We start from the raw sequence: 14235 nt of genomic DNA, 5'->3' as shown, positions 1-14235 counted from the left end.
TCTTGGGAGCACTACTTGACGTAACGATGCAGATTCCGCCATCGATAGATACATTTGAGTCTCATCCGCATAGCAACGGCAACTGATATCATACTTGCGCACGGATATTACCTAACGCTGGGGTCTTAAACTCGCGACATGGGGGCCAATCGTGGCCTCCAGCGTGATCATCGGAGGCCCCTGCCTTAATGTCAAGTCAAGTCATTTTTATTTGTGACGCCCTCAATCACGAAGAGTCTCAAAGGGCTTCACAGATGATTACACTATATTACACAGACTATTTTTCAGCCGACGAGAAGAGTAGGTTATTTATATGCTATGGAGTAGAAGTAAGTTTTAAGCTTAGATTGAAACATTTCCACTAAGGTTGCAGATCGGATCTCAGGGGGAAGAGCGTTCCGCAGCACCGGTGCCCGGATGGAGAACGCTCTCCAACCAGCAGAACACTTCTTTGCTCTCGGGATCACCAGAAGACCGGCACTCTCAGATCGTAGGCTTCGGACCGGGACTTAGGGGCAAATCAGATCTGAAAGATACGAGGGAGCAAGTCCATGTATGATTTTGTACAATACTAAGAGAACCTTGAAATCACATCTAAGGCTAACTGGGAGCCAATGCAGGTTAGCCAAAATCGGTGTTATGTGATCGTACTTTTATGTGAAAATCAAAATGACAGTGTGTCGTATGAGATGTTGCTGTATTCTCAAAGTCACCGAAACACACCTCATTCATTTTAAAAAGAATAGAAACGAAAAAAGAAAGAAAGAAGACAAAAAGTATAAGGAAATTAAAAAAGAGAAAAATAGACAAATGAAAAGAAAATACAGAGAATTTTTTTTTTTGTCTTTCTTCTCATGAATCAAATTTCCCCTTTTATCTCTCGATGTTTCCTTTTTTTGCTTTCTTTTCCTCTTATTTTTATTTCCATTTTCGTTTTTTGTGTCTTTTTCCTATTTCTTCTTCCCTATTTCTCAATACTTTTAAAAATATTGTCCCCTTATTTCTATCCCTTATTGAGAAAGGCTGGTTAAACATGTAAAGAAGAAGGCTTCTTTTTGCTCCCTTTCAGTCTCCGTAGTTTGTAGTCTTCCTCGGACGACGCATGACGGCGACATCTAGTGGACAAATATTAAACACTGTCCCTTTAAGAAGAGGGGATTCTTTTTTGATGAAAAGTCCATTTGACCCCACCTCACCCAGACCCTAGCCCCAAACTCAAATGGCTTTAAGACCCCTAACCTAATGGAATCATGTCAATGCTAAAAAAAGGGGGTCAAGTACTGAACCCTGTGGAACACCACAGGTCACACTGAAGGGCTCAGATGTCAATTCACCATATTGAATGCAGTGTGTCCTATCAGAGAGGTAGGATCTGAATCATAAGAGGACGGTTCCTGGGAGACCAATCCATTTTTCCAACCGGTCCAGTAAAATATTATGGTCCACAGTGTCAAAGGCAGCACTAAGGTCCAGCAGCAGCAAAAGTGATGAAGCGCCATTGAGAGTCTATTGCCATTGGTTACTGAACCGGTACAATGGTATTCCTTAGGGTCCAGTGCGCCTCCGTCCACCAGAGGGCGCCTACTTAGATTTGAATAGGGACAGGTGTGTCCCTAGTGAGACTCCCCCTTCATAAGGACATTACGGGACAGCATTCCGGGTCGGCTCATTTTCATTTCCACCTTCGTTTCCCATCGTCGCCTTTTCCGGTTCACTCTGCTTTTCGAGGTTTGTTTTCTTGTTTTGTGAGTCGGACAGTTTGACGGATGTTTTTGAGCGTCTCTTTGTTATTTTGTTGAGCGTTTTGGTGACGGTTTCTTTGGAGTCGCGTGGGTTTCCCGCTTCCTACGTTCGGGTCCGTCGAACTTCACCACACCGGCGCAGCCATTTCTCAGTAGTCTTTTTTCAGGCACGTCTCGGAAGCGTCTTCAAAGTTTTGGGGGAAATTGCGCCGACGACGCGAAACGCCTGAGATGAGTCAGGCTCAAGCGGGTCAAAGACACGCGCCGCTTCCTGTGTCTCGGCTCCGTCCCCGTTCTCTCTCGAGCGAGTGCAAAGGGGGCGGAGCTTGCCGTTTGGTACCGTCGATTCCGTACGACAGAGCTCACCTGATTAAAAGCTGCCTGCTCGAATACAAAGACTCCGTTTTGTCTTTTGCGGATGTTGACTTCGTTTTGTGTACTGTTACCCGATGCTAAATCTATTACACGCTGGTCATTACCTCTTGTGAGGCCCTTTCTCAAGGTTTCTTATTTTCCTCATGCTTGAGGTTCCGGGGTTTTCCTTGCCCGCGTGTCGGTTCAGGATCAAGGGACGGTGTCATCGCAACCCGTGCGGTCCTTCGAGACACGTTTGCGATTAAGGGCCGAACAAATAAACGAGACTTGACTCGATCCACCCTTGAATAGGGTGAAATGGCATCGGAGCCTTTTCGTGTTACCTGTGGCGCTCCGCAGGGTTCAGTACTTGGCCCCCTTCTTTTTAACATTTAGGTGATTGGCGAGTGTAATATCGGTTTCCGTCGCTTTGCAGATGACACTCCACCCAATCTGCCCCACCGAACTGAGATAAAAAGATGAACGTCAGTTCACTTCTTGAAACCAACTGAAATGAGAACTGTCGGTCCATCTCAATGCCGTGACTTGTTGTCGGGTTCGTTGAGACATTTTGAAAACGAAAACAGCGAGAAGAAGAGGCGCCCTTTCCACGTGGGAGAAGGCTGAGGAACGAGCGGACCCGGGAACCTGCTCTTCGGCTCCCGGTGTCCCTCGGACTCCGGAAAACATTTGATTTGACTCGAAAAGGTCCCTACTTACATCTGTAGCTTCTAGATAAGGGGAAGGGAGGAGACGGCACCCAAGTCGGAGACACGGCAAACTTGTCTTATCTCTGGCTAACGCCAGAAAACAGAACATCCAGAAGTGCTATCAGACGCGATAGGAGAATGTTCTAGCAATGTTAATAAGAAGCAAACTCCCGTCAGGCTTTTTCATCCGGGCTGGCAAAAAAAAAAAAGGAAAAAGAAGAAAAAAGGGGATTTGAATTGAATGACAATATATATACTGTACAATAGTAAATCAAGTACTACTCATGAAATCAAAGTTTTGGTGCCATCTTTGTGTGTTTTCCCAAAAAAATACGAGAACATTGACTCCAAAACTTCAGATCAAATGTCACGCCTATAAAAAGGGAGCTCCTACTGTCAGGACCAGGAAAGGAGCAAAACACGGGCAAAAACGGGGATTCACGGGATTTGGCATATCACAACAGATTTCAGCAGACGCTCCGACAAAAGGCGACTCACGGGACAGCGTTTGAGTAGTCGCGGGGAGCGATCCGTCAACCGGCTTCAGCCGGTGTCCACGGGCGGGGCCGATCGGGCGCCGTGGCGACCGTGACACATACAGTATATTCGTTTGCTTTCGTTCTAAAAAGAAAAGTAACACAATAGAAATACCACAAGAGTCTGACTTTTGTACTTTGTCATGAAAAATACTTCACGGATGCCACAAAAATAGTATGATGGAAATACAACAAAAATACGACTCCGGTCAGTCATACTACAATATAAAAATACTGCTACAGAAATATGACAACAGAAATACCACAAAAACAAGTCACATAAAAGTACTACACAAACACGACGAAAATACCACGACAGTCATACTACAATACTACGACAGAAATATTTGGAGAGAAACACTATTACGATATTTTTACCGAAATACTACAAAAATACGACGGATATGCTTCAAAAATACGACCGCTAAAAAACTCCATACATTTTACTTTGGAAATACTACAAAAATCTGAGTACTACAAAAATGGATCTCAAATGAAGTGCTTAAAAGCTAATAAAAGTCATCTATCTGAAAAGGAATGGAACATGATGGTTTCTTCTTCATGAATGAGGGATATCGTCTATTTGGACCCGACGCGGCCCCCGCTCCGCATAGTTGCCCGCTCCGTCGCGGGACCGAGAGGTCGCGAGTTCGATTCCCGACTCCTAGGGGGTTAAATGCGGAAGTGTCCTCGAGTAAGACACCGAATGCCCCCGATATGCAGATAGGTGCCTCCTTATCGGTGTGTATGTAGGAATAGCTTAAGTGTGAAGCGTTTTGAGTGGCTCTCGTCTCGGGGCCGAGAGGTCGCGGGTTCGATGCCCGGCTCCTCCGGGGAGTGCCCTCGGGCAAAACACCGAACCCCCGATAAACAGGTAGGCCTTTCGTGGCCGGCGCCGCTATGGGTGCTTGAGCGTGTGCGCGTACGGGTAAGCGTGATGGCAAGGAGGCGGTTTTTGGGGCGGTGGTTGAGAAAAGGCCGGGCAATCCCCCAAAACCGTCCACGAGGGACAGGAAGTCCCTTTCAAGCTCTTCCGCGGGGGAAGCCCCCCTCTGGCCCACACACGCCCAAGCGTCCTTTCATTCCAAACATCAAAAGAAAATAGCCTTCAAACACACGGCCTGTTATGATTTTGCGGGTGGACCCAAACGCAGGAAGCCGAAAAAGGCCTGGCGCTCCAAAACGGATGGCGTCGGATCACAAAGTCACCTGCAAAGTAACAAACGCTCGCAAACGACCATAAAACTCTCAGAATCTGGAAGTCGTGGCTCGCGGGATGATCGCGGATGTTTAAAGGCACAGTGCCCAAAACAGATTCCATTCAAAATATTGGTTTGAAAAAGAAACAAAAATACATAAACAATGATGTAAAACTGCATACTCATAGGTAAAGAAAATTTGAATTCATTTGACAAAACATTATTCTCATCTAACGGGATTTGACGTCATTGTCGGCACTCTTGCTACTTGAGCTTTTCTCCTCTGTTAACTTAGCTTTTTTTTTTTTCTTGCTTTTTTTTCTTGCTGCTAAAAATAAAAAAAAATGTCGGGGTTCGGTCACCTTCGTTCTCCGTAGTTTGTCTTCTTTCTTTTTAGCACTCGTTTTCGGTCCCACAACGCCGACGTCCGAAAAATACACGCTGTCCCTTTAATGTAAGTGCAGATGCTGGATTCTTTTAGGACTCGCGGATGGATTTTCACATTCAAGTTTTTGAATTCGGTGAAGATATTTGAAAAGCAATTTGGATGGAAGCTTTTCATGCGGAAAACGCCGTCGGGCCCGACCTCGGGCGGACCCTAACTCCGGCGGTCAATCCATTCGAACACCCCCGATGCAGGGGGTCATCGGCCACCTAGCGGTAGCGTCCAAAAGCGCTCGTCGCTCGGATTTTCTCTCACCTATCTGGAAAAATGTTGGCTCCTATCTCAATCATCTGGGGGGGGGGCTCGTATACAGAGAAAGAACAAACGGGTCGGTCGGGGGTCTCCGAGGTGGCGCCCCCTAAGGGCAGCGCAGGTGCCCGCGGACCTGTTCTGAAAAGAGCTCATCGGGCTGGCTCGGTCCCATTTTGCAGTAAAATGCCTTTTTTTATTGAGGTTAAGTTATTTTTAAGCAGGTCATAAAAAGAGTAATAACCCGATCGATTGTTATTTTGGAAACACAAATAGATTCCGGCTCGTGCGCTTCAAGTATTCATCCTTGTTTGTAAGCAATTCATTCAGAGTAGAATGAGAATCTTTTTGTGTCTTTTTTTTATAGCTAGCCAGATTTTTAGCTTTGTAGCTAGCTATCTTCCTACCTTTTTTACAATCTAACATTTCATGCTAGTTATGAAGCTCACTTTTGGCCTTCTTTTTAGCTTTCGATCCGACCATTTGGGTGATTTGGACTCCTTTAGCGAGCTAGCTAGCTCCCTTTTAGATTCTTTTTACCCGTTTACCTTTCTAGCCAACTATCAAGCGACCCCTTTGAGCTTTTCAGCCATCCATCCGGCAAGCTTTTGATGATTTTTTGCATGCTATCGAGAGAACAATTGACCTTTTTTGCGAGTTCTCAAGTTCACTTTTGGCTTCCTATCTAGAGTGCTATTGAGCTTTTATTTTAGCTTTCTATCTGGCTATTTGAGTATTACCTTCGTAGCTTTGTAGTTGGCTTTCTTGCTACTTTCGGAGCTATTTAGCAAGCCGTTTAGCGCATAAATGCCCTTTGCGTTAATTAGGAACCGATAGCGGTCGGACGCTTGAAAAGGGTCGGGGACCCCCCCGACCCGATGCCTTTTTATTCGTCATCCGTCACCGTCGTTTCTTTGATCTGACGCGGCGCTGACGTTGGGTTCGGTTTCGAGGGCGACGCCGACGTGGCCCTCGGCGAAAAGGACTCGGGGGCCCCCCGACCTCAAAGCTTTCATGTACGGCGAAAATAGGTCAGGCTTTTCTCGCTTTTGCGCTTTAACCCAGAAAGACGAAGGTTGCTCGGGATAAAAGCCGGGGGCCCCTCCGTCCTTCACCTACGGCAGAACCCGGGGAGGGAGCCTCGCAGGCGGTCGCACCAGATGTTTTCCCTACTGAAGGCCGCCATTTTCACGGTAAGGGGCGGGCGTCCGACGGAAGGAGCGATCCCGGTGACCTTGACCATTTTGTCATCGACGAATGAATGGACACCGAGACTTCTACACGTTATCTTTCGTTTGAAATGGTTCAGTCTCACGGAATGAAATCCTAATCACGGCAAAATCATACAAGTTTTACCGCGGTCGTTTTTGACGATTTCTCGGACGTTTTCGGGATCGGATTTGCGTTGACGCGGGAACGGTTTCAGGTGGCGATGGCGACGGCGTCGGACGTCCCGACGCTCCAGGAAGCGCAGCCGTGGCCGGCGGAGGTCACCGTGGAGCTGGACGCCGCCATCTCGTTGTCTTCCCCGACCTTCCGCCCGCTGCATAACCGATCCATTTCGCCCTGGACGTACAAGTAAGTGAAGCGCTCTCCAAATGCATTTTTCCGTCGACTTTCTGGCAAAATTCTGGATTTAGCGGGCGTGTCAAAACGGCCGAACCTTTGAATTCGAGCCGACGGCTTCGTTACAAATGGACCGACGGGCAGTTTGACCCGCGTCATTTCAAGTTCATTCGTGACGGCCTTAATTACGAGAAGTCTCAAAGGGCTGTTGTGGATTAACTGTCAGCTGGAGATACGATTCCTCGCAAATACGGTGTGGTTACATTCACCAAAGTCCAGCGAATTCAAAATACCCGATAATGCTCACAGATTAGATCACTGATATAAAAATCCACCTAAAAGCATTTCTGATTCATTGGACATTCCTCGTTTGTTTTACCACATCATTCCCATCTACAAATGAAGATACTCGTAAAATTATTTCCAATAGGGCCGTTTCCCTCAGACCTTTTGATAGACACCGCTTACAGCCAATTGCAAGTTATTTTACAGTACACGACCCGCATTAGCCTAAGGGTGCCTGTATTGATGATATGGAGATTGCCTCTTTTAGCATTAAATATCTAAAGCCTATAGTGACTGATTCAAATGACGATTAACACATTGGTTCGCCTATAAAATCCCAGGAAGAACCATATGCAGATGCGTGACGTGTATTCAAATCAGAGCCAAAACTAATGTGCACTAATGTGTGATTCAATGTTATGCACCGTTATTACACACAAGTGTGTAATATCAGATAGATACTTGATTGACTTTGGGAAACACAAGTCAAACATTTACAACTCTTTCAAAATGTCTAAAAATTGGCAAAAACATAATACACTTTGATCAGATTTTAGTGTTGTAAACTAATCATCTCCAGTTTTTTAGGAAATGCCTAAAGCTACCCATAGAAAAACGTGTGAAATACAGTGTTGAGTTTCTTTAGATTGTGATCCAATTTGAGAAGGTACCAGGTAAGGTTTAAAGCTATTCCAGCTAAGTTGCTATACTCATCTGCGGCCATCCGATAGCAAATCAATTTCCAGGCGAGAATAAAAAGCCGTTTGCGTTCCGACTCGGATGACTCGATATCAGCGTTACTTGCTGTGAGGACAAAACGTGAATGTTCCTTCTGAAAAGACGGCAAAAGCGTCCCTCGTCTCCGAGAGCATCCAATGTACTCGGTGTCGTCTCGGACCGGGATTTGATGCCGATCGGACGGGAACGCTAACGGGTTAAAGGGTAAGGTGCGGGTCTGACTTTTAGCTCAATGCCAAGGGAAATGTGTGTGGCAACGCGGCACAATTTCAAAAATGATCACTGTTCCTGAACCAAAAACTGTTTACCGGTGGTCACTATGGCAACAGAGCCAGCACGGGATCATTTCACATTTCATTTGCATCGATGACTCCGTGCACGTAGTAAACCCGGTAGACTCGGACGTTCCCGTACCCGGCTCGACTTTTAGACCCGACGGGTCAGGATCTTTCTAAACCAAAGAGAGGGTCTCCGGTCCCCCGTGTGAAACGTGTTTAGGATTTTTGTGTTTTTCAGTCTTTCGCAGGACACCTCGCTCTTCCCTCCGGTTTCGGAGGCCAGATGCCTTTTGACGGGCTGTCTGGACGCCGGAGGGGCCGAAGACTTTGGCTTGAGGTCGCGTCCCATCCTGCGTCAGCTGCTGCTGCTGCGCCGACTCAAGCGCTCGGACGGGGGATCCCGACACCGACACAGATACCGTCTGGAGCCTCGAGTGGTGGCGGTGGGCTGCACTTGCGTCAGGGAGACGCCGCGACGACAGCGCTGAGCCGTTCCGTTAATAAAAACCTTGAGGCCCGAACCCGGCCCCGTCTCCTTTGTCCACATGCCCGGCCCTCGTGAGGTATATCACCGTCACTTAGGCCAGGGATGTCAAAGTCGTTTGAACTTGGGGGGGGGGCCATACGATAAAACAAACATTCTGTCGGGGGCCGGACGAGTAAATGAAAGAAAGAAAAAGAGATAAAGAGATAAGAGAAAGAGGGAGGGAAAAGGAGAGAGGGTGGGACAAAAAACAAAAAGAGAGGGAGAGAGCATGAAAAACAAAAGAGATCAAAAGAGAAGTCGTGAGAGGGGGAAAGGGAGCAGAAGAAAGAAATCCAGAGAGAAATAGAAAGAGAAAGAGAGAAAAGAAAGCGCAAAGGGTATGAAGAGAGAAAGAGACAGAGTGGGAGAAAAGGGGTGGAAAAGAGAGAGAGAGAAAGAGATAGAATTACAAGTACAGTGTCTTTGTTGGAGGGACCTGGCTTTGGCAACATCGAGTTAACCTATTTCAACCGGCAGCCTGTTTTTCTCTCGCGCTTCTCCGAGTGTTGTCTCGAAGGCCGGATTCAATCCCTAAGCGGGCCTGATCTGGCTCGCGGGCCGCCTGTTGGACACGCGGGAAAGCATTCGGTGCGTCCAATTTGTCAGAGCGCGCTGCCGCTCGCGTCAAATTTAGCATTTAAAAGCCGTAGCAAATTCCAAATGTCGTGAAAGTAAGAAGCGTGGCGTGTCCGACTTCTGGGATTCGGACGCAAAGAATTAGAACCGGAGAGACGCGGTCGACAAAGTTACGACATCAAATAAAAACAGAGCGCTCTACGGACAAATGGCTGAGCAGTTTTGATAGGAAAAGGGAACATGAACCCCTAACAGACACTTCTGAGAAACTCACGTTACCGGGTTACAAAAAAAGAACTCGACGTATAAGAGATTAAAACTGCACACTCTTGCAGAAATACCAAAGTACAAAGAAATAGCAAAAAAAACTGGCCAGTGAACAAAGCGACGTGATGTTGAACGTGGCCGAGAGCTAACGTTGATATTTCTCTCCCTCAAAGTGCGTTGCCTCAAATCCTACCTCGACTTACCTTAGAAGAGATGCGGACGTCCTTATGAACTTAATCCAGGTGGAGTCGGTGCCGCGGACGACGCGCGTCTGAATTGAAAGGTAGCTTCGGAAAGGGGCGAAGAATAGGCGCCGTCGCCCAGATTTTCCCGATACCTCGGATCGGCACGACCATTTTCAAGTTTGAACACGCACCGAAAAAAAACAGACGCGGTAAACGGGAACGTCCGAGTCTACCGGGTTCACGACGCGCACCGTGATCGGCTCGTGGCCTCGGAGGGCGGAGCTTCGCCGTAGAACAAAATAAGTAAAAGGATTAAGAAAAATTTAGTTTGGAGCGAAGGCCCGAAAAGCCGACCCGAAAGAACACGCCCGCTTTGAACCGGGATGCTTTTAATTCCTTCAAGGTAGAAAAAAACAAGACTGAAATCAAATCTGGCGTACAGAAGAAAAGGACATGCTGGTGGCGGCGGGAGGGGGCGTGGTCATTCGGGGGCGTGGTCACTCGGGGGCGCGGTCACTCACCCGCGTTGGAACCGGAATCTGAAAGACAAAGACAAGCCGAAGCCGCTCAACCGTCGGCCGGCGCCGTCTCGGTCGTCCCGGCTCGCCGATGGCGCCTCCGATAAAACTCAAAGACCCGAGCGTAAGCTCGCCTGCGGTGGGCAATCTATGGCCGGCGGCCCGAAGCCTTTCGAATCCGGCCCGCCTCACGAATGTGCAAAATAGAATGAGAATATCAAGAAGACGGTAAAGAAAGTACCACTAATGTCTTCTCTGTTGTCAGCTTTGTCAAAAATAAAAAAATACCACAGAAGTAGGACAAATATGCGTAAATTAAAAAAAAACTTTAGCGTGTAGCTGTTAGCATCTACACGTTAGCATGCAGTTGCTAGCACGTCGTCGTTACCGTGACTCGTTAGCATTTACTTCTTAACGTTTGGCCAATACGATGACTCGTTAGCATCTACGAGTCGGCAGGGCGTGGTTAGCATGCGGACGTTAGAATATTGTCACCAGCATCTATCCGTTAACATCTACTCGTTATAATGGCACTGTAAGGATGAATCATTAACCTGAAGTTGTTAGCATCTCATCGTTGGCATGTAGCCAGAAGCATGAGCCGTTAGCATCTACTCGTTAGCGTGCGGCCGTTAGCATCTCGCCCCGTCTAAAAATACCGAGGAAACGCGACGAAAGAACCGCTACGGAAATATCCCGACTACCCGAACGCGCGTGCGCGGGCGGAGGCGAGGCGGAGCCCCGCCCCCCTCCCTGGCGGGATTCGCTCCATACTGACTTTTTCCGTCGCAGGCCACGATCTTGACCTTGTCCACCTTGACGAGGTCGGTGACTTCTCGGAACTCCACGTCGTTCAGGACGAAGGTCCAGACGTTGTCGCAGAAGCGATACGTGTTCAGGGAGCCCTGGGGATAAAATGGCCGCCGAGGCGGAGGAGAAGTTGAGAAAAAACCCAAAACCGATTGGCATTTCTCGCCCCGCTGTAGCCGTTGGCCTGCCATTTTCCCTACTTGAGTTTTTGGACGCGTACTCATCAAGAAGCTTGGAGACCCCGGTAGCCAACATTTAGCATTTCAGATCGGGATAAAATCCCACCTGGGACCAGCTAAGGCTTCTTTGCTATTTGTTTTTCAGCTAAGATGGCCAGGCTACACTCGCAGGTACGCCATGTTGAGAGGATAGTTAAGGGTTTCGGTTTAGCTCAACGGCCCCCTCTTCTTTGTGAGGGTTGCCGTCTATAAATCAGAGTAAAAAAAGGCAGTGTTGTGCGATGACACTATTGCGATATCCGTCAGATTTGGGTGAATCGTGAAGCCCCGGTCCTCGGTGAACAGAACAGTTAGCTCTATGATATCCATATCCGATCCGGAACCGGCTCCCTTCGTGCGGGGAGTCGGCTCTCGGGCCGCGCAACTCGGCCAAATGAAAGGGATTACCGTGTGACCTGGTGCCATTGTGACATCGCAAGACACAGATTTTTTTCAAGGATTTCCACTTGCATGTTTGTGGATGAGAGATAGGAACCTGGCTTTCTTTATCTTCCCGTGAGACCGTGTGCTACTTTCCACACATCCCTCCTCTCAGGGAAGTCTTTTGTTCCGAGCTATGCCAGAAAGGATAACGAGACACTTTAAAAATAATTTCCGATCATTTAAATTAAGTGGATCATCTCAGAACTGGGTGCAGTTTGCCGTGTTTTACGGAAACGTGGCTCACATCTAACATCCCGGACGCTAACGTCAGCGCTGTTAGGGCAGACAGAGACCCAAAAGCCTGCGGGAAGCGGAGAGGAGGCAGACTCGCTATCGACGTGTACACGAGGTGGTATAACCCTGGGAATTCCATCTGCCGCAGGGACGTCCAACTTTTGCCCTAGCGTTTGACATCTTCCACTCCGCTGTGGCTAAACGACAACACAGCACCCCGAGGCCATCCTGTTCATCTGTTAATAAACAACAAAAGGATACTGCTGGAAGTGTGGATTTCTCTACGGGGATGAATAAAGTGTCTATCTATTGACCAGTACTGTTAACCAGTTAGAATATCCCTCCCCGACGACCCTTTGCAAATACAGTGGATGCCTGCGTCAACAACGTCCTTTTTTCTTTCGTTTGAGTCGATTTTCCATTCTCGTATAATAAAACGTCGTTTGTTAGAATCGAACCATTTGCATTATATGTGTATTTGTACTATGACTCATCCATATCAATGAACTGCAAAATGGATCAATTGAAGCTAAAAGTATTGCTTCCTTCATTTGCTGGTTACAAATTAGTTTGGTGTATCATCTTTCATTATTATAGATAAAAGGTAATAATAAAAAAATAAATCTGGGGAGCCATTTGGGAGCTGAGCCAAAAGAGCCGGGTTTCTAAATAGAGCCGTCTTCGCGGGTGCGACCGGTAGGGGCAGTGGCACTTCAGACATGTTCGAGGGTTTCAAGCACCGGTACGAAGCCCCATCTTAGGAAAGGGCAAAGACAGAACTGACCTTGAAGTTGACGCGGTTGCGAACGCGGTTAGCGAGCGCCGTGTTGATGGCTTTGTCGAACTGGAGAAGAACCTGAAGGGCCAATTGCGGCGTGATCTGCTGCGTCTGAACCCACCAGGACAAAAAGAGGAACGAGGATATTATCATCTGCGAAGCAATAGAAACCCCTATTACACTTGTAAATAATATGACCTAAATGCTAAATAAGAAGGGGATCGAGTACTAGGCCCTGCGGAACGCCACAGGTAGGTGTCAGATCAGGGGAGGGTGTAGCCCTTTGAGACTTCTTGCGATTAAGGTCAAGCAAAGAAACAGGACGTGACCTCTTCAGACACGGGCCGACTCGGTTAAAGTCGCATTTCTTAGTAGTGGTAGTAATGCGTTATATAAAAAAGTCTGCAAAAAATGCTGGGTCAAAAAAACGGGGAAGAAATGGGCTAAAGTGTGGCTAAAGCGTAGCAAAAACATCGCTGAAGAGTGGCAAAAGCATGAGAAAATATGTGGCAAAAGTGTTTCTATAGAGCAGGGGTGGCCAAGCATGTCCTGCAGGTTTTGGAGGTTTCCCAGTTTCAATCCAGGTGATTCCGATAATCAAGCTCTCACAAAGCCTGTTAACAAGCTGAAAATTGGCAAAAGCTGTGTCGGAGAAGAGAAATCTCCAAAACATGCGGCTCTCCAGGACACGGTTAGCCACCCCGGTTTAACATGGATCGTACTGGCCCTTTAAAATTATTTTGGACTAAGGACTTGACCCAAATGACGGACCATAAATCGACCAAAACAGAAGGAAAAAAAAACAAGCACAAATGATAACAATTGAGGAGAAAAGTGATCCCAAATGAAACCAAAAGAGCCCCAAAAAGGTGAAAGTGACCACAGAAGGACCTAAATAAACCGAAAAAAATGAGGGAAAAAAAACGAAAATGAGCCAAACGGAGCAAACTTGGGGTGTGTATAGTCTTGCGACGTTCGCTGCAGCCTTTTCTCGAGCTTTTTTTTTCGCCCGAGCATTTTTTTCTGAGTGAGCTTTGGATCATCTGAACTCAGTGACTAGCTCGCTTAGCGTCGGAAGGCTAGCGCGGCGGCTAGCTAGCTTAGCTCACCTGTATGAGCTCGTCGAGGCTCTCCTGCAAGCTGTTCCCCAGCGTGGTGTTCCTGTACAACTGGTACGCCATCTTGTCTCCTCCGCGTCCGCTCCGAGCAAAGGCGGCCGCTGGCCACCGCCGCAATTGCCGCAAGAGTTTCTCTCGTCTTCGGCTTCTTACACTTCTTTCTCCGAGCGGGAACGTCGGGGTGAGACACAAACAGGCGACTGCCTCCGTCTCCTTCTTCTTCAATGGCGCCCCCTCCTGAAGCCGGAAGCCCAGCCACAAATAGAATACTCACTCGTCTCCTTGCCGGTAGGGGGCGCTAGAAAGACTCATCTCACTCAGATTCATTTCGATTGGGGGTCAAGTGCTCGTCAAGAGGACGCGGGTTCGATTCCTCCGTGTTATATGTCGAAGTCTCCTTGAGCAAGACACCCAATCCCTTATGCTCTCGATAAGCAGGGAGTTGCACGGAGGACGCCG

General features: G+C 47.7%; 2 protein-coding genes across 2 annotated transcripts; one reads left to right on the top strand and one right to left on the bottom strand.

Moving 5' to 3' along the window:
• The first annotated feature begins 1642 nt into the window (after window positions 1-1642).
• Window positions 1643-8623, top strand: LOC148366569 (interleukin-17F-like). Its single transcript, XM_088333365.1, has 3 exons — window positions 1643-1728; window positions 6662-6813; window positions 8341-8623. Exons 2-3 carry the CDS (start codon window positions 6668-6670, stop codon window positions 8588-8590), a joined length of 396 nt encoding a protein of 131 aa, XP_088189491.1. The 5' UTR covers window positions 1643-1728; window positions 6662-6667; the 3' UTR covers window positions 8591-8623.
• Window positions 8624-10028: 1405 nt separating this feature from the next.
• gtf2a2 (general transcription factor IIA, 2) lies at window positions 10029-14080 on the bottom strand. The gene is made up of 4 exons (XM_088333366.1): window positions 13768-14080; window positions 12665-12769; window positions 10953-11079; window positions 10029-10195 (listed from the first exon to the last, which is right to left on the bottom strand). The coding sequence occupies exons 1-4, from the start codon at window positions 13837-13839 to the stop codon at window positions 10170-10172; spliced, it is 330 nt and encodes a 109-aa protein (XP_088189492.1). The 5' UTR covers window positions 13840-14080; the 3' UTR covers window positions 10029-10169.
• Between the last annotated feature and the right edge of the window lie 155 nt (window positions 14081-14235).

This window comes from Urocampus carinirostris, chromosome 4 (genome assembly GCF_059441175.1).
Source record: "Urocampus carinirostris isolate Australia breed hairy pipefish chromosome 4, RoL_Ucar_1.0, whole genome shotgun sequence".
NCBI classification, from domain to species: Eukaryota; Metazoa; Chordata; class Actinopteri; order Syngnathiformes; family Syngnathidae; genus Urocampus; species Urocampus carinirostris.
The sequence above is the reverse complement of the archived record's forward strand: the minus strand, read 5'-3'. Positions and strand labels throughout refer to the sequence as shown.